Source organism: Manis pentadactyla, chromosome 14 (assembly GCF_030020395.1).
Source record: "Manis pentadactyla isolate mManPen7 chromosome 14, mManPen7.hap1, whole genome shotgun sequence".
Classification (NCBI taxonomy): Eukaryota; Metazoa; Chordata; class Mammalia; order Pholidota; family Manidae; genus Manis; species Manis pentadactyla.
The window spans coordinates 17,020,887-17,040,684 of record NC_080032.1 but is presented as its reverse complement, the minus strand read 5'-3'; the positions used below and the strand labels follow the sequence as shown (position 1 = coordinate 17,040,684).

Below are 19,798 nucleotides of genomic sequence, written 5' to 3'. Positions count from 1 at the left end.
ATAGCCGGAAGTTGAATCCAGCCCAGCTGGCTACAGAATTACACTACTGGCCATTATGCTATGTCAGGAAACCTATACTGCATCCTATCCAAAAGCCCTTGTACCTGGGGCAGTGAGCATTTTGGGAGGGCAACCCTGCAGGTGCCGTCTGGGGCCTGGAGAAGGAGGCATGGACAGGCTGCAGGCCCTGGTCACATAAAAGGGGGAAGGGAGCCTATCAGAAGGTTGGTCCAGTGCTGAGTGTCTTGCAAGATTTTCTCACTTCAGTCTCTAGAGCACCTCAGCGGGTTTATCACTTTTACTTAGGCTTGAGGGAACTAGTGCTCTGAGGGGTGAAGTGATTCCCAAGCCTCCAGGGTAAAAAGCTCCAATTCTGGAGTTAGGATGTCCCGAGTGGACTCCTGGCTCTGCCGTTGATTGCAGTGAGGCAGGTCACTGAGCCGCTGGGAGCCTGCTTCGTCCAGTCGGTTGGAAGCAGCAATGGTACCTGCTCCTAAGGGAGCTTGCGAAGATTCCGTGAGACGGCACCTATGAGAACTCAGCACGGTGCTCACTCAGCATGCTGTTAAAAGTCCACTTTTGTTCTAAGTCATGCCCAAGCATGATGCTCCCAGGCAACAAGAGGCACCTAATTGGCAGGAAACCAAGACAGCCAGGTCCCTCGGAATTCAGCAGTGTCAGGAATAAATGCCTCATTAAAGCTTCCTTTCAAACCCAACTTTCAAGAGAAACTCATGTTAAGAAAATAAAATTGCTGAAGATTAAAACTTCAGTGGAAAGCCAATTTCTTACTTTTCTACATTTTGTTAATTATCTTCTTTTTTCTTTTGCTAAATTTATACTGAAATTTAACAACTTAATTATTGCAATTTGGTTTTAGATAACAATCCCTAACTAGATAAAGATGTGGGCATAAACTAATCAGTGCAGATGACAGCTTCTAAAGGGGTCCAAGTGACAGATGTCAAGTATCCTAACATGTCAGCAAATACCCTCCTCCCAACCCCAAGAAAGGACATGGTGGGGGGAACTTTTCCATGGAAGATGGTCTACCATTCTGGGGGTCCTAAGTCTAATGGCACACATCTGCAGGCCTGCAACTCTCCCAAACAGCTCCTCCGGCGCTCTCTCTGCCAGTCCTTGCCACCACACCGTGGACAAGGTAAGGTCAGGATGGGCACAGCCATTTGAGGGGTGGGAGCACAGAAGCCCTTCCTGCTGTGCCTTCTGAGAGTACTCTGTTCCATGTTGTGGGGCTGTGTCCTGCACCCTGTCCCTCTCTCTCTACTTGCAAAGACATGTTCCCTCTCATGGCCCAAACCCTAGATGTGTAGATTCAGCTGCCTTCCGGTTGGTTCACTGGCCACCTCCAAGGTAGGTCGAACTCACTGTGTCCACATCTGCTCTCTCTGCCTTGTGGACATGCCCCAACCCTGCCCCACCTCCAGGCTCTCTACCTTGGTAAGGACACCACTCTCCACCGTGTGCTAAAGGTAGATACCTGGCCACCACCCACACTCAGCCCATCATCAAACCCTATCTCGTCCACCCATTAAATGCTTCTCCTGGCCGCTCCCAGCTTTCACACCCGCCGGCATGATTCAGCGGAGAAGGCGTTGGCTACCCAGCTCCCAGGTGTCTTTCTCTTTTCCATTCTTCACACAGTAGAGAGATTGTTCTAAAACTCAAAATATGATTATGTCACTCCCCTGCCTAATAACCATTAACGACTCCCCAGTGCTGTGCAGATGATGTGAAAAACTCAGCTCAGGCAAGTCCCCACAGGACTGACACTGCTTTCCTCTCTGGTCGCTCATGTCACCACCCAGACTCATTTTCTTGCGCTTCTCCATCCCTCAGCTCCCTTTCCTCCCCCACCCCCATATGTTCCTCCATTGTGGGCTGTCTGTTCTCTGCTGCCCTTGTGCCTTTTCACATGTTTCTTCTATCTGGATGCTTCACCCTACCCTCGTTTGGCCTACTAAGAGTCAACTTTTAACTCAGACTCAGTCACCTCCTCCAGGAAGCCCTCTCTGATCTCCCAGCTGAATTTAGTTCCTCCTTTATTCCTGTAGTCCTGTGCTTACCCCTTAGCATGGCATTCATCATACCTTGTTAATACTGACCTTCTCATTGTCTGTCTTCCACAAGAACAGATTTCTTGACAGGGTTACATAACCAGTTCGACAGTAGGCATGAAGGTTTGCTAGGGCCACCCTTTCTACTACACCTACTCAGACACCCCCATTTCACCCACAAATCCAGCCACCTTGGCCCCGGCGCTGCCAAAAGCCACCAATGGAAGTCTTGGGAGGCGCCGCTCTGCCAGGGCTGGGGCTCTTGAAGGCCAGGGCGGGCCACCTACCCGAGGGCAAAGACGTCCGAGTGCTTGGAGAAGGGGAGCTTGTCCTCCTCTGTGTCGGGAGACAGCTGGCGGATGATCTCCGGCGCCAGGTGGCACAGCCAGCCACTCTGGATGCGGAGCTTGTCCTCCCGCCTGGAGATGCGGAACAGAGTGAGCCCCACTCCACGGCCCGGAAGGGCCAGACCCCCAGTACCAACCCAAATGCCTGGTGTCTCTGCTGGCTTTCTTGCATCCCCCCTGCTCTGGGCACTGCCTGACCTTATATGAGACTGAGACCCAGTGGGAGGTACAGGGAAGGCTGGTCTGGAGATAGATAGTCAACACCCAAACCGTCACTGGGCCCCCTTGCCTCTTAAGGCACCCCCTTCTACATCTTCATTCAACAAATACAGCTGAGTTCATTAAACGTGGTAGTCATGGCCTATAAAGTCTCCATGGACCCTGAATGAGCAAATAAGGAATCACTGCTCCAGGGGAAATACGTATTCACACACACACCCCTCGCAGATTATCATGTTAAATCCTAAAAACAATTCAGCCTGGTACATTCTGTTTTCTTATCTTATAGAAGAGCAAACAAGGCTCAGAAAGGTTGAGTGCCACTTCTGGAGCTGCCCCACAACTAGATGCCAGAGTTGCAAAACCCCGTCCTACTGGCCTCAGAGCTGGAGCTTCCTGCACTGCACTGTGATGCCCCCTCCTGGCTCCAGCCCCCAGTCATCTCTGTATGGCAACTGAAACAAGAATGCAGAGCGTCTCCTTGTTCAACCTCAGTTGGGAACACACTCATCAGACGACTCAAATTTTCACTGCCCTGGGCACACGTGTGAATTACATGAATGTACTGTGAGCAGTGATTTTGGGGTTACAAATAAATCTGAGTGGGTAGGTAAATTTGCAAATATGGAATCCATAAATAAGGAGGATAAACTGTATTTATGGAACACCTACTATGCCTAGACACTATTCTTGGCACCAGGAACGCAGCAGTGAATATGACTAACAGGGTCTCTGCCCTCCTAGAGCCTGCACTTTGGTAGGGGAAGGTGATAACAAATGAATTAAATAAATAGGAAAAATACAGATAGTGATAAGCCTTATGCACAAGTTAAAACAGGGGAATGTGTCAAAGATAAGAGAGAGCTGACTCTAGGTAAAATGTGAGCGTAGACTGACATGGCATAAAGGATTCTGCCACATGAACAAGGGGAAGACTATTTAGGCAGATGGGAAAGTCAGGACAAAGGTCCAAGGCACACCCTGATGGGGGTGTTCTGGAAACTTAAAGAATGCCAATGTAATTGGCATTCATCATGCCATCCATGTATCTACTTTAATATATACAACCAACCCTGGCTGATGAGCCTTGGGTGGCTTCCCTTTTCATCACTGTAAACAATGCTGTGATGAACATCTTTGGGTAGGTACCGTGAGTACATCCCTTCATCCACATCTACGATTATTCCTTAGGATGAATTCTTAGAAGAAGAAAGAAGCTGACTCTCTTCTCCACATTATAAGTCTTAACAAGTACAGAGCTTTCCATTTGGGTCTAAAATATGAGCAGACCTCCTATGAGGTTTCTTCTGATTCAAGACTCCCAGGAAAGGGCCAGTTAATATAGGAAGAGGGATGGGTGTCTCCAACCATTAAGAGTGAGGCCATGAAGGTCCAGAGCCTCTGGCATGAGGGGACTGGGGCCCGGCTGGATTCTACATCTCCTCCAGGGTAGCTTCTGAGCGATGTCTGCTGTGCCAAACTGCTCTCCTAACTATACTTCTTCATATCCCATAGTCGTCTATTTTTAATAGGTTACTTTCTAACATGATCGTAAATGGAAACTAGCCCTTTTTAGTACACATTAGGTTTAAGGTGAAAACAATGTTTGCGCACATCCTCCCTAAAATCACCCGTGGACCACACTTAGGGGAGGAGAGAACCCTGTCAAGAGAGGCTCCGGGACTTTGCAGTTCTGGATTTGGTCTGGATCGTTCTTTGTGCTGGGGACTGTCCTGGGCATTATAGGCAATTTAGCAAAATCCCTGGTCTCCGCCTACTAGACCCAAGTAGCATCCAGACTTCACAAATATATCTCTGGGGGCAGGAGAGCCCCAGTTGAGAATTACTGTCCTAATTTATATATGAAATGAGGAAATGGTCCAAATTTTAGTCTTTCAATAGTAGTACATGACTTGTTCTACACAGTGGCTCTGACAGAATACATCCTCTGCAGGAAAATAGGACTCAGGTCCATTAGTGAGGTCTTGGGTTGCAGGGCCCAGGGGGTTCTTGCTTCTAGAATCGGGGACACCTTCAAGGGTTTAAGGACCCCTCTGTTGTTTACTAGCTGTGTGACCCTGAGCAGCCCCGAGTCTCCATTTTCCCACCTGAAAAATGGGCACATTGAATTCACACCCCTGGTGCAAGGATGGAAAGGAGGCACTGCACGGCCCAGGGCTGCAGCCACTGCCAGGGCCATGTGAGTATTAGACGGAATTATTACCTAAGGATATTTTTGCATCTAGAGGACTCAGAAATGGAGTTGAGTCTAGAGCCCAAAGTAAGAACGTCCCAAGAATCCAAGAAAGAAGGACTGTGGCCTGGCCAGCTGACATTCTCCTGGCATGACCAGGCTACTGGGGATGGAGTTGGGTGGGGTGTAGGGGTGGGAGGCTGTTGCTGAAAAGGCAAGATTCCCAGTTCCTCTCTCTTTCCAATAGCCACTGCAACCTGTTCCTGATGCTCTGGGTCAGGAGAGGTTTGGAAATTCAGGGCTGCGCCTGCAGGAGGAACCGACGGCCACTCAAGAACCTTCAGCCTGGGGAGGTGTGGGTACAGGCCTGGGAGGCGGCTAGCCACCAGGCCTCGCACAGACACTTTGGGGTGCCCCATTCTCATGGTAATGTCACCAGTGATGAACCAAAATCATCTTCACTGTGGTTATTATTATGATTAATAGCAGCTGTATGCTGACAGTGCTGGGGATGGGCCCAGGGGAGGCCCTGGGATGTCTAGATGCCTAGGACATGCTTGCTTCACTGGCGACCCCCACCCCCGCCCCTGGCCTGGCAGAGCTCCCCTTGCTGGGTACCCAGCTCTAATTGAGGGGCTAGCAGGAAGGAGTAACTCTTGCTGAGCACCTACTGTATGACAGGTCATCCATCCCACTAAATCCTACTAAGCCCACAACCAGATGGGTATCACCTCTGTTATATGGATGGGGACACAGGGATTCACATGCTTTAGTGGCCTTCCCAAGCTGCAGAGGTAATCAGTGACAGAGCTAAGATCTGTTTGACTGCCAGAGACCAGACTCCTAACCACGATTCTGTACTAATTCCTGGACCAGTATCATACCATCAGGGAACCAAGTTCTGAACCCAGACTTAACTGCGACAGGGATACAGGCACAGGAAGCCACGGGTGGCTGCTCGTGGGTGGCCATGAAATGTGGATTTCTTGTCAGGAGATGTTGCTGTGGGTTCTCTGAACTCTCACAGTGCAAACCAGGTTTGCACTGAGAACCTGGCTGGGGTAGGGGTGGGGAGGGAGTGTGTCTGGACAATAAGACCAGAAGCCACCTTGCCCCTGACTTGAACTTCCTTCCTGATTGATACTGGGCCTCAATGAATGAGCTAAAGGAAAGGATACCCACGTCATTCAATTTCCTTTCTTCCTCTTTGCCCCGTGGCTTCAGAAAATAAAACTTTAAAGGAAGAAAATCAGAGGCCCTGCCCTACCCCTGCCAGTTACCTCCAGGCAGTGGAGAATCCACTAGCAAAGAGAAAGGTAGAGGGTACAGACATGCCTCCAGGGGGAGGAATCTGATTTTTTTTTAAAGAGCTATGAACCAAGCAAAAAACATTTGCTGGGCCGCTTTCTGTCTGGACACAAATGATGTCACCAATTGCTTCCTCTGCCCTCAGCTTGGCGTGATGGAAAAAGGCACGTGTAATTCCCCTGCCACCAAACCCCAAAATAGGAGCTGCTGGGGAGACAGAGGGAAGAAATCTTGTGCTGTCCAGCCCTCCCGGCTCCTTGGGATCTCACTCGAGGACGTCTCTCTGTCTATCCGTTGATCTATTTGTTCACTTGCCTACTTCTTGGGTGCTGTAGATAGTTTTGGAGACAGTAGTGAATCTCTCTGGGTACAGTAAAATCTGAAAAAGACACTTAAGCTTGTGTTTGTTACTGTCTCCCACACGAACAGCTGGATCAAGTTTTGCTGAACCTTGGATGCCCTGACTTAAGAGTCAAGGTATTACATAGTATGAACAAAATTCACTTTGGGGGCCCCTGGGGTGTGCCTCAAAGGGATTCATGGTTCCCTAAAGCAGCTAAGACTGAAGTAAAATGAGAGAAATGGTGGGGCAGCCTTTTGGAAGAGACATGCTGTATAAGGGGCACAATTAGAGAAAACATGCAGGGCTTTGCAGTGTGTGTGTGTGTGTGTGCATATGCATGCACACACATTTCAAATTAAAAGTCACAAGAGGTAAACCTTCTGAATTACGGGTTGTTTATTTAGGATCAAGCTGTTTCTCACACGGTCAACTAAAGGGGGCCTGCCCTAAGGTGAGTGGCGCCTGAGAGTTACTTACTTAACGCTGGCTACTGATGCTCCTGCGTGCCACCAGGAGGTATATGCAAATTGATACTAATTACAACAACTCTGTAGCAGCTACTATTTGTGGTGTTTCCTGTGCCCCAGGCACTGCACTGGATGTGTGTTATCTTACTTTGTCCACACAAGGTCCCAGGAGGTGGGCAGCATCCTGTGCATCAGTTTTCCTGCAGGCAAGGAAACTCAGCCTCGGAGAGGTTCCCGGTGACCAATGGTACAATTAATAAGTGGCAGAACCAAGCTGGATGCCAGGTGGGTCCAACTTTAAATCCCTTGCTCTGAACTCTACTCTTGCTAAACCAAAATTGAGGAATTCATATGAAAACTCAAGGCACCACTGTGGGCCTTGGAGCAGGACCTGGATGTCAGCACTGCCAAGCAGCCTGGTCGCTCAGCTGAGTGACCTCGGGCCCTCCACCCAGCCTAAGGTCACTCAAGTCATATGAGTTGGCTTCTTACCCCCTGATTGTCATCCATCAAGGACCCCTCTGTGCCCTTCCCCTCCGCTGACCTGCCGGCCTGCAGCACCCCAGAAATGCTGAAGAGCCCGAAGTCAGTGATCACCACTTTGCCGTTGTCATAGAAGACGTTCTTCGACTTGAGGTCCTTGTGAAGGATTCCCTTGGCGTGGAGGTAGCCCATGCCCTACAAGAAGCAAGCAAACAGGGAGCTGCCGGAGAAGAGCCGAGCGCTGGCCGCCAGCCTGGCTGGGTCCGCGGCTCACACGCCTTCCCTTTCCAGTGAGATCACATGAACCGGCCCCAAACACAAAGGCCGGGAGGGGCAGGGGGAGAAGGCACGGCAAGTGGGAATGGGCAGGGTCCCCCAAGACCCAAGTCTGTCGCCTCCCTCAAACCACTGCAAACCTCCCACCCAGCACTCCTTCTTCCTGAAGAGGGAACACAGGATGATGTGCCTAGAGTGGAAAAGGTGGGGACGAACCTGAGACAAGGTCCCCAGAGGAAGGAATTCCATCAACTATCTTCCCCCGTTTCTTTAAAAACGAGACTTGCTCCTCATCCTACTTAACCTCCTCACTGCAGTTGCGTGCACTCCTCAAGAGGGGAATCCTGACCCCATCATCAGGAGCATGAGTCTGTTGGGGGTCCAGCTCAAGGGTGAATGTCTAGATTTTTTGGTTTTTTTTTTTTTTGCCTTGATGAGCAGTCGCATTTTATTTCTTCTTGCAGCTTAGTCCTAACACTTCCAGTGGGGAAATAAAAGCTTCAGTACAACTGACTAATGAGACACCTGCCAGAAAACACAGGATGTTCCCATTTGTTTTAATCTCAAACAACACCCAACAATTTGACATTTCCCCAGCAGCTGCTGAGAGAGAGAGAGAGACAGAGAGAGACAGAGAGTGTGATGGCTTGCCTCATGGGAATTCAAGGATTTGAGGGGTAAGGGTTTAAACAAGGAGAACTTCTTCCTGGTCCCTGAACATGTCCCATTATCACGATGAGGAGGCACCAGATGGAAAGCAAATGCTGGCACCATCCCTAACGGTCATATCTTGGCAAATTCTTATTTATAGGCAACCTGGTACTTTTCAGATCAAGTGTAATTTCTTTCAAGTCCAGGCTGTTGGTCTAACGCCAGACCACAAGTCCCAGAAGGGGGCTGGGTCTTTCCAAGGTTCAGGGGAAAATGGTACCTTCACGATTTCTTGGGCAATCTGCCTTGTTTTGTTGACATCCAAGACGATCTTGGCATCCCTCACCACAGAATAGAGTGTCCGTCCCTTACAGAGGCTGCAAAGCAAAAGGACAAGATAAATGATTGGCAAAGTGTGAAGGTGAGAGCAATCGACAACAGTTACTAGAAAGTGACAAATAATGGAGCAGACATGTGGACATGCCACTGTCACACCTAAGGGATAAGACACCTGCTACTGGACTTCAGATCTGGTTGTGGGATGTGGATCTGGGAACAAGTTCTTTGGGAATTCTTTAGAACTTCACCAATGCCCCCCGGCACCCAAGGATAACTGCAGAATCTAACCTCACTCCGAAGCAAGTTTGCCAGGCTCCATCTGTCCTGAGGTCTCACAGATGGAAAACTGCACATAAACCAACACCTTCTGGAGTCCTCAGACACCACTCAGACATCATTCTGCCGGCCAAGCATCCCAGCTGCTCCCACTCACTGGGAGCCGCTGGTGTCGGGGGACAATGGTGAAAGGCCAGCAAGGCGGTGGCTGACGTGTACTAAGTACCGTCAGCAAACGATGCATTCAAGCCTTTAGACGGGGGTGAGTAAATACCAGATACTCCCCAAAACCCAGAAGCCTGTCTAGATAGAGGGATTTTCAAATTATTTTCAGCCTCAATGAGTTCATTTTGAGGACCAGTGGATTGAGATAAATGACAAGATGAAAAAGGACATTAGGCAGTGAAAGCACCACCTTCTCATTTAGTTGCCTGCATGTCCATCCATCTTCTTTTTGCACTGTGAACCCAATTCCTGCAACCCACTGAGCAGGCACTCAATAAGCATTCATTGAATGAATTAGTGAATGAGTGAGTGAGTGAAGGAATGAATCCTAGATTAGCCATTGCGTTCCCAGCTCCCAGTGCTATGCCTGGCTCACCACATCCAATGTTGGCTGGAAGACGAAGGAATGGCTTTAGGAAAGTCTGTTTTCCATCCACATCACAATGATGGCTTGAATTTTTCTTTTAGTTTGACTTTATTTCTAAAAGATTCTAGGCATTTTATTCATTCCTTTAGTATTTATTAAGCCCTGGTGTGGCTAGACTCAGCTGAGATCGTGCGGCTAGCACTACAACCCTGGTATCGCAGGGATCTCAGTTTGAATCCCAGTTCTGCTCACTTCCTGGGTGTCTTTGGATGGGTCTCCTAACCTCTCTTGGGCTTGGTTTCCTCATTCATCAAAGAAAACTAATGATACCTACCTTGTAGAGTTTGCCTGAGGTCGGAGTGAGAGAAGGGACTCAGTGCCATGCCTGGCACCTGGTGGGAACTGATGTACAGTGGTTAGAACAGAGCCCAAGTCACAGTCTATGGGTTGGAATCCTGGTTTGTCAGTTAGTGGTTGTGTAACCTTGGGCAGGTGAGTTAACTTCTCTGAGCCTCAGTTTCACTATCTGTAAAATGGGGTCAACAGGTCCTGCTTTCTAAGGTTGTTAAGAGAACCACATGAAATCAGGTGTGTAAAGGTGTAGGCATCTAGTTAGTATTCATGAAATGAAATGCCAACTCTTACAAGATGCAATTAATGATCAATAAAATAGTAAACACATACACACTCTTAGAAACATATATAAATTATAAATTTGTACACACACATTGCATCTGTCTGTCCATCTACTATCTATCTACCTATCTACCTGTCTATCCATCCACCTACTTACTCACTACCCATCCAAAATGCTCCCTATAGCCACCCATGATCTTTGACTAAGATTCATTTCTTCACCTGCTTAAGGTAAGATTCTCAGGGTGGCTGACTCACTGGGAGTCTGATTCACCTGTCCAAGGTCACCCCGTAATCCTGCAGGAGGCAGCCACGATGACTCAAGGATGTCCACTGCTGCTGTCTACGGCAGGGTGCTCACTGTGGCTGCTGGAGGAGAGGGCTGAGGGGAGCGGGCTGTGCAGCCAGTTAGACCATATTGACATTTAAGTATTCAGGATGGCAGAGACCGTGGGCAGACTCCTTCCCCTGGCTGCTCCGTTCTTGAACAGCCACCTACACTCATTACAGGCCAGAGCCCAGAAAATACCATCCCCATTGCAGACGGCAGAGCAAATAATCACAGTGTGCTCCAGGACTCCCAGACTCTCCTGCCCAGAGTTACTGCACACAAAGTGCAGGCTTCAGATGTTCATCCCTGTCTTCCTTCCCTGCTCAAATCCTCCTCTCCGGTGGCAGCTGCTGAAGTCTGCCTCTCCCACTACCTGATGGCTTTTGGAGCCCTTGGACAAACTAACACCGATGGGTGGGTCTAAACTGGAATACCTACTAAAATGAAATACACAAATAACCCACCACCTGCAATTCCTCTACTAAGTACGTCCCCAGCAGGCATGCATACCCATATTTACCCACAGACGTGTACTAGAATACACTAGAATGTTAACAGCAACCCACACATATAAGCCCCAAACTGGAACCAATCTAAATGTTCTTCAATAGGAAAAAGGGGTTAATAGTGATATATCCACATAACGAAATACAGCTGACCCTTAAACAATGTGGGTTTGAACTTTGGGGGTCCACTTATATGCAGGTGTTTCCAACAAATACATTAGAAAATTTTCTGGAGATCTGTGAAAATTTGAAAAAAACATTTTCTTTTCTTTAGCTTACTTTACTTGAAAAACATAGTATATAATACACACAACATGTCAGTTGACTGTTTACATTATCAGTAAGGCTTCTGGTCAACAGTAGGCTATTAGTAGTCGAGTTTTGGGGGAGTCAAAAGTTGTACATGGATTTGCAACTGTGTATGGGGTCAGCATCCCTAACCCCCATGTTGCTCAAGGGTCAACTGTAACTTCACACTATACTGTATAATAATAGACTACTGCTAACTGCAGAAGACACGGGTGATGTTCATAAACATAATGTTGAACAAAAGAAACCAGACACACAAGACTCACACCGAATGATTCCATTTATATAAAGTACACAAGCAGATAAAACTGATCCGTGTGCTGGAAGTCAGTGTAGTGGTGACCCCTGGGGCTGGGGAGGCTGGATAGGGGCATGCAGGGAATTAGGGGCAGGCGATATTCTGTGTTTTGGTTTGGATACTGACTTGTGGGTATTTCGTGGAAATTCATCAGACTGTACTCTTAGGATCTGGGCACTTTGCCAGGTATTAACATACTTAAAGTTTACTTAAAAAGTCAGCAAGGAAAGGATAAACAATAAACATACAGTGTTGAAATTTAAAAGAAAATCTAAACCAATACGAATACCCCAGGTATCCATTTCTGAACTCTTCGCAGTCCTGAGTAGCAGGGTCTGAGGAAGAATTAGGGGTTCCAGGCCTGGCTGTGCCTGCCCAGGTGTTGAAGAGCAGGTACAGAGAAAGGCTGAGCACTAAGCAGGAGCAGGTTTCCAGAGTGACGAGGCTCAGACAGTCCAGGCAAGTCAGTCCAAGTGTCCGCAGCAATCGCTCTCAGCTTGGAATTGCTGTGGCTAACACTGGTGTCTGAAACACTGCTTGCAGGGGAGTAATGGGGAAAAGAAGGGCGGAGAGTAGGCAGGTTTATGAGCACAGGTGTGGGACCTAAGTCAACTCGACGAGTCTTCCCAGCAATCCTGCAGGATCCACACTATCACCCCCCATCTTACAGGTGAGGCTGTGGAGACCCGAGGGGCTGAGGACCTGCTCACGGACACGCAGCCATGGTGTCAGCCTGTTTCTGAGCTTTCACCTTCTCTGCAGTGCGGATGCCCAGGTGTTGGACATGATTTTCAGGCTGTTAAAGAGACACACAGCTAAGCGAGCCCAAATCCCAACTCTGCCATTTACTACTTGCTGGGTAACCTCAGAAGTGACTTCAGCCCCAGTTTCCTCTTCTGTAAAATGAAGATAATACTAACAATACCAGCTAATGTGCACTGAGCCCTTTCTATGTGTCAGGCAGCAGAGAGGTAGGTATTCTTGCCATGTTTCATTGACTCCAAGATGCACATTTCTTCGCATTTGAACATCTCTGAAATCAGAGTATGTCTGGCGTTCAATGACAAGTTACAGTTTCTCTGGCACTGAATTTCTTTTTCTTTTTTTGTAGCACATAGAAGAAATATTGCATAGTTTAACTGATGGTAACTTAGGTTTAATGAAGTATGGGATCAGCCCCATTTTTCAGATCAGGAAACTGAGGCTCAGAGAAGTTAGGTGGAGCTGAGACCCAGGCAGCCTGACTCCAGGGTTTATGCTCTTAACCCCCACTTTTTGCTTCTGAGCTTCCCCTGAGACCCAGGCACACCACAGGCCCTCAGCGGGTGGTAGCTTAATGGCGTCACTGACATCACCTAGGCAGTGAAGACTGATGAGGCCTGCTGGCCTCGGTCGCAGTGTGGAGGTCAGGAGAAGGTGTTTTAGAGGCTTAAGACTACATTTAGTATTCCCCTAGCTCTGGGGCAGTAGGCATACGGGCCCCGGTACACACGTACACACGCCCTCTTGGTGTCTTCTCTGCAAGAAAGATCGTGTTTCCCCAAGAAGAGGAACAAGGACTGGGAATTTCCCACCTTACCTGTAGGCCCACCATCTCTCTGGCCCTGACCCCAGGCAGCTCATGTCAGTCTGGCCTTGGGCCCCATATCCCAGGTGACACAGACAGCCTTTTGGCCAAGAGGGCCCGGCAAGACTTACAACCTAAATGAAGATCATCAGAAACAATGAGATAAAACCACCTAGATGGTTTATCTCCAAGGGCCTCTGTCCAAACTGCCTCACTCTGCCAAAACAGCAGGTGGGAAGAAATCCAGCCGCCTGAGATAGCTACTTTCTTTCCCTTCTCCGGCCTCCTTACCACCAAGCCCAGGGACCCAGGCTGGTGGGAACAGTGGGGAGTGGGGCTGGCGGGTGGCTGGGGTGATGCCTTGTGGGCAGCAACAGGCTCGCAGCCCAGCTCTGCCACCTCCCAGCCCTCATAACCCTGGGGTCTCACTGTGTCTCATCTGGTCAGTGTCTGCACCTGTGGCCGTGGGTGTGGTGGGCTGAATAACGGTCCCCAAAGATGCCCATGTCCTAATCCTCAGGAACCTTACATGGAAAAAGGGACTTTGCAGGTGTGATTCAGTTAAGGCTCCTGCGGTGGGGAGATTGTCCTGGACTGTCTGGGTGGGCCCGATGTCATCACAAGGGTCCTTAAGAGGGAAGGGGGGAGGCCAAAGAGAGAGGCAGGGGGGTTTTGGTGCAGAAGAGGACATCAGGATGTTGTGATGGGCCGAGGGCCCCACCAGCCATCGCTGGTTTTGAAGATGGAGGAGGGGGTCATGAGCAGAGGAATGTGGGCAGCTTCTAGAAGTCAGAGAAGCTAAGCAACAGGTTCTTCCCTAGTGATTCCAGAAAGGAACGAGGCCCTGCTGACGCTTTGATTTTAGCCCTATGACGCCCATTTTAGACTTCTGACCTCCAGAACTGTAATACAGTTTTTGTTGTTTCAAGCTACTAAGTTTGTGATAATTTGTTATAGCAGCAACTAGGAAACGAATCCAGTGGGGCAGTAAGCATGTTTCATCAGGGGAGAGGGGTGTGTAAGGCTGAAATGAGATTGCACAAGTACAGTGTTTGGCCCAGTGTCCAGGCAGGACATGTGTTCCTTGAACAGTGGCTCCTATCATCATTAATATTGTTATTAATAATACTACTCTCCTGCCTGGATGACCACAACTGCCCCTCCTGGCCTCTCAGGCTTCCCCAGTTTGTTCTCCATCCAGCACTCCGAGTGGCCACTTAAAAATGCAAAGCTGACCAGGCTCCATCCCTGCTCCAAGGGCTGCTCTCTGGAGACCCAACTCCTCCAGTCCCCAAAGGCCCTGCACAGTCTGGCTCCTGCAGACTGTTCCATCTTCTTCTTGTTGGACTCTCCCTTCCGGCTGCCTGAGCTCCAGCTACACCAGCCTACCTCAGGGCCTTTGCTTGTGCTGTTTCCTCAGCCTGCAGTGCTCTCCCCATCTCTCCTCCAAGGCCTCCCCAGCGAGGTCCCTTCTGTCCTGTGGGTCCCTGCAGCACCCTGAACTGGACGCTGTCGTTGCATCTTTACATGGTTCCAATTGTGCACACAGCAGACAGAGTCTCTCATTACAGGCTGTCTCCCCCACAAGCCCCCCACAGACTGTAGGCTCTGTGAGGGCAGTCTTGGTCTATCTGGCGGCTACTGTACTCCCAACACACAAAATGTTCTGGAGGAAGGAATGGATGCAATGCTGCAGCCGCTCATGTGGACAGACCTCCCCTGCCAGTATCCTAGGGAGTGAGAGCCCCAGCAGAGCATCACATCCAATAGAACAGAAACAGCTTCTTAGGGGTCCACATCTTTACCTTTATCGGCTTATTCACTCATGGGCTTTTCTAGGGTAAAGCCCTATGGAGCTCAAGTTGAGAGAAACAAATGGTCCATTTGGGATGGAGGGAGCATGGGGTTTTCAGGCATGCTTGGTCTTAAATTTGGATGTCCCTGGACATGGCATGGACGGTCGCCTCTGCCACACCTGGTCCACCTCCTGCATTGATACCACCTGCCTAGAACTTGCAGGTATTTAAGCACCATGCCAGTGTGGCTGACAAGCTTGAGCATGTGTCAGAGTCCCCTGGAAGGGCTTCTTAAAACAAGGATGCCAGTCCAACCCTGAAGAGATTCTGATTCTGGGAGTCTGGGTAGGGTCCTGAGAATCTGCCTTTCTAACAAGCTCCCAGGTAATGCTTATGCTGCTGGTCTGGGGACCCTATTTGGAGATGGGCTACTCAAGGTTGATCTCATTTTACTGAGGCCCAGAGATAACTGGTTAAGTTCACAATCCATTTAGCGAGGGGGCCTGGTAGCATTGTAGGTAAAGGAGATGCAGTATGCAAGATTGGCCCAGTCTTTAACCTTATGGGGCTTCCCCTCTAGAGAAGTCAGGCAACAAGGAAGTAAGCAAGTTAGTAGATGAGAAATTCAGAGAGACACAGGCTCTACAGAGAATAAACAGATTTACTGGACAGAGAGTGGTGGAGCTGGGGGCTTCCTTAGCAAGGATGGTTGGGGAAACTACTCTAGGGAGATGACCTTCATGTCAATAGCTGAATGAAGAAAGAAGCCAGCTGTGTAAATATCTGGGGGAAGAGGGTTCCTGCCTGAAGGCCTAGCCTGTGCAAAGGCCCTGGGGTAGGACTAAGTGGCGTGTCTAAGTAATACAGCAAAGGCCACATGGCTGGACTCTAGACAGCATCTCCCAGGGCCTGTCCTTCTCAAGTGTTGATCCTCCAAACAGAGGAAACAGCTTGGTGGAAATAGTCCTCAGCTCTGCCTGCTTTGCATTCTCAAGGCAGTTGGTTTCCAAGTCAGCTGTTATTTTAAAAATACTTGGTTCTGTCAGCAGGGATTTACCCCTTCCCTGCTCACTCACGTCTAAGCAATCCCTACCTCTTAAAACTCAAAACCACTTAATTGCCCTCTGTATATCCATCACCCTACCCCCTGTGAGCAAATAAATTGCATTCCAAGTGACATGTAGCATGGTCTGTCAAATTACAGCTGCAAGCAATCTCTAACTTCCAAGTCTTTCATGAATCTAACACTGAAGACGCTAAACCCTGGGACCCTGTGGCTTTATAATAAAAAAAATGCCAGGTTAGCTTCCTATAAAAATGGGAAATACTGGAAAGCCAGTGAGAAATGCCAGCTGCTTGCCACCTGCTTAAGTTGATGTGCACCCAGGAAATGAAGAGTTACAGAGTCCCATTAAGTAAGGGGTTGGGTGGGGAAGGCTCATGTCCCAACCAGACAAGAAAGATGACAGCGGCCAGCCAGGCATGGGAATATGCAAAGCAGGACGCTGGCTGCCCATGAAAGCAGGGCTTAATTTTTGCTAACGGGCATCTTTCTGCCCTCCTCCAGCCTTTGATATTGCTGCAAAGCTTGGAGAAGTGGGGAAGGAAGAGAATGCTCAGGCGCTCGATCCCACTGGATTCTTTTCTCCAGAGGATCCGAGTTTGCTAAGTCCAGAGCCCAAGGGTGGGATGCTCTGGGCCCTTCAAAGGCTGAGATGAGGGTGCTGCCCATCAGGGGGTGCTCTTGCCCCTGACTGTGACTCCATGCTTCTGGGCAGCTGGGGACTTTGTCCTCCCTGGCCTGGGCTTTAAAAGGCAGGGAGTGTTCCAAGGGCACTGGCGGTCAGGTGGGGAGGCCCAGGCCCCCAGGTCACTGCAGGGAGAACTGCCAGGAAATGGTAGCCCAGCTGGACCCCTGCATCTGGTCACACTATATGGGCCAGCACCACCATCCAAGACCTGGGATTTGATCTTGTCCAAAGACAACCTGGGACATGCTCCTCCCTAACTCCATAGCATATTTTCTAGCATCTCCTAAGGGTCAGACTGCATCTCATTCAGAATCCCTGACATTGCAATCATTCCAGAACCACCTTAAGATTTTTGCCAGATCAGCCAACTCACATCATTTCTCACCTGCTAATGTTCTAACTGCATTGCCTTTGAAAAATAAGTATATTTCAAAAAGAAACTTTTATCATTACCAGGAAGAAAGCCAGAACCTCTAACCCCAAATAAATATAAACATAAACACAATGAAAACACACACATCCAAAAAACAAAATTAAATCCTACCTTGGCATTGTGGTCTGCCAAAGGGTTTGAGTTTGAGGTCTCCTCTTTGTTTTAAAAAATGCTAAGCAAGTAAGGCTTAGGAAGGTGTTAATTACTAGCCCTGAATGGAAACTTTCTCCTTAATGTCCCAGAAGGATGGAAAGGGAATTGCAGAGAAAAACAATTGTCTCCCTATGTGATTTAAGGCTATTTGGGGCTGGTAGTCCCTGTCCTACCTTTCAGGAAACCCTGACTCATTTAATCCCACCACCTGTAAACCCTCCCCTCCTGCCGATTATGAAATAACCAGGTACCATGGGCCAGGTGCGTGCAGTGACACGCTGAGAGGAACACTTCCTTGTCCTGGTGGGGCTTCACTGCTGTGGAGGAGACAAACAGCAGACAGCATAACTGTGAGTTATAATCAGGATGCTGGAGAAACAAACATGGGCTCAAGTAGAGGCTAAGGAGATGGGGAAGGGGTACCACCATTAAAAGGCAGACAGGGTTGGCATCTCAGAACGGGAGAGCAGGAGCCCCCTTCCCACCTCATCACATTTCCGGGCAAAGGCTCGGGACTGATTTCTGGCAACTTCTAACCAAATGCTCCCTATCTCTCCACGGAGGGATCACCTTGTTGAGGCTAATGCCCATCTCCCAAAGGCCCGCCTGGGGATGAGGACACAGGCGGAAGGTTTCCAGGTGTCACATTGCTTAATGCTTCCAACGACCCTCTAATGTGGGGGTGGTTATTCCTGTTGTACAGATGAGGCAACCGAGGCAGTAAGCCAGCCCAGATAGGCGCACCCACATCAGAATCAGAGCCACCTGAGATGTACGTCTTCCCCTGCCTAGCAGTGTGATCTTGGACAAGTTCCCCCCTGACATCTTGGGAACTCACAGTGCTTTGTGAACCATGAGGTTATGTATGTATGACCTATGTGTCCAGTTTTCATACCCACAACTTAGCACTGCTTGGAGATGAAGTGAGGTAAGACATGATCTCAGTTTACGGAGCTCTTGTACGAGGAGAACTCCTTCTCCATCCTTCCCAGGAGGGGAGGCGTCTGTTACAAACGAGGAGGTCGCCATGCAGGGAACTGCATAGCCTACCCAGGGCCCCATAGTCAGCAGGCAGCAGGGTCTGGATTTGAGTCCAGGGCTGGAAGCATTATATCTTTCTGCAATTTCATAAGATCCCTTGGAAAAAGATGTTTTAGCAAAGGAAAAACTGACTGAGCCCAACTCAGACGGCCTGACCTCTGGAAACCTGGGTCCCCCTGCCACTCAACTCCAGGCCTTTCCTTCCACCTTCCAAATTCAGGGCCAGCCTGTGTTTGGCCTGTTTGTCCACTGGCTGCTTCCGTCTGGGAATCCCCACCTGCCACCCAGAGACACACAAAGCAGGCTGAAGAGGGCCGGACCCTCTGCGAGAGTCTTCAGAGCTTCCTGATCCTTGGAGGCCCAGAGGGCAGCACACAGCCAGTGGGCCAGGGGTGGTACTCAGAGCTGTCCTGGAACTTGTGAATGGATGAGCTGACGAATGACTGACTCCCGTAACCCTCCGCCTTCCCATTGTCCACCGCAGCTGGGAGGGTTTATTTAGTGCCAAGGCAGATCTTTCTCTACTGGCTTAGCACGTGTAATAGCTCTCAAGCCAAACCAATCAAATTAGCAATGAAGCTTCCAGCCTCTTCTCTCTGCAGTGCATCAGTGTGGCACTGAAAACCCAAACAGACCACTAGCCCTGCCCTCCAGGGCTGGATATGGAAACACATCAGTTCTTGTTGCTCCCTGACCACACTTTTTTTTTATAGCCGAACAGTAAAACTGAATTACCGTTTAAAAAATATATATGCATACCACATAATTTATATGCATTAGAAATCCCCTGGGGATAGACTTCCAGGTGTTAGAATAGTGGCATCAGGAGCTTTACAAGTTTTTTCCTTGCTGCTTCTCTCTCTTTTCTAATTTTTCTCCAATAAACATGTATTACTTTTGTAAAATAAGAAAAAAATTTAAGGAAAAAAGCACCTGTGAGTTAGACTGAGATGGAACCAGATACACAATGTTTATTCTATGGACAGTTTGGAAAATATTGAAGTGGGAGCAAATGGAAATGAGTGTACAGTCCGAACAGAATTCAAAGTCCAAGGAACTCAGCCTGGCTTGGAAGGCTCTCCGGCTGGGACTCTTCCTGGGCAGGAAGCATTTCTTGCCCCCGTCTTCTACACGGGGCTCCGCATGTTCTGGGTGCACAGTAAGTGGCTGGTCCTTAGGTGAAAGTCCCAACCGCACTCTCCCCCTGAGAAAGTTCAACCCTTAATGAGGAAGATAGCATTTACTATTTGATTTTTTTAATATAACTGTGTGGCTATTATGAGGAGAAGAGGCAGAGAGATGAGTAGTGAGCATAAGCCCACAAAATGATGGTGTCCTTTCCAGCCACGGGGCCCAGTACCCAAGAGTGGGAAGGGGGTGGGGGGCAGGCAGAAAGGGGAGATG

The 19,798-nt window shown here is 49.0% G+C and overlaps 1 protein-coding gene across 1 annotated transcript in view; it reads right to left on the bottom strand.

Moving 5' to 3' along the window:
* Positions 1–19,798, bottom strand: part of KSR2 (kinase suppressor of ras 2) — a 362,570-nt gene that overhangs the window by 3,134 nt on the left and 339,638 nt on the right. The window contains exons 15-17 of the mRNA XM_057491701.1: positions 8,647–8,743; positions 7,501–7,634; positions 2,366–2,497 (exon numbers count right to left, since the gene is read on the bottom strand). Of these exons, the coding sequence (XP_057347684.1) occupies positions 2,366–2,497; positions 7,501–7,634; positions 8,647–8,743 (363 nt within the window). The remainder of the gene's footprint in view (positions 1–2,365; positions 2,498–7,500; positions 7,635–8,646; positions 8,744–19,798) is intronic.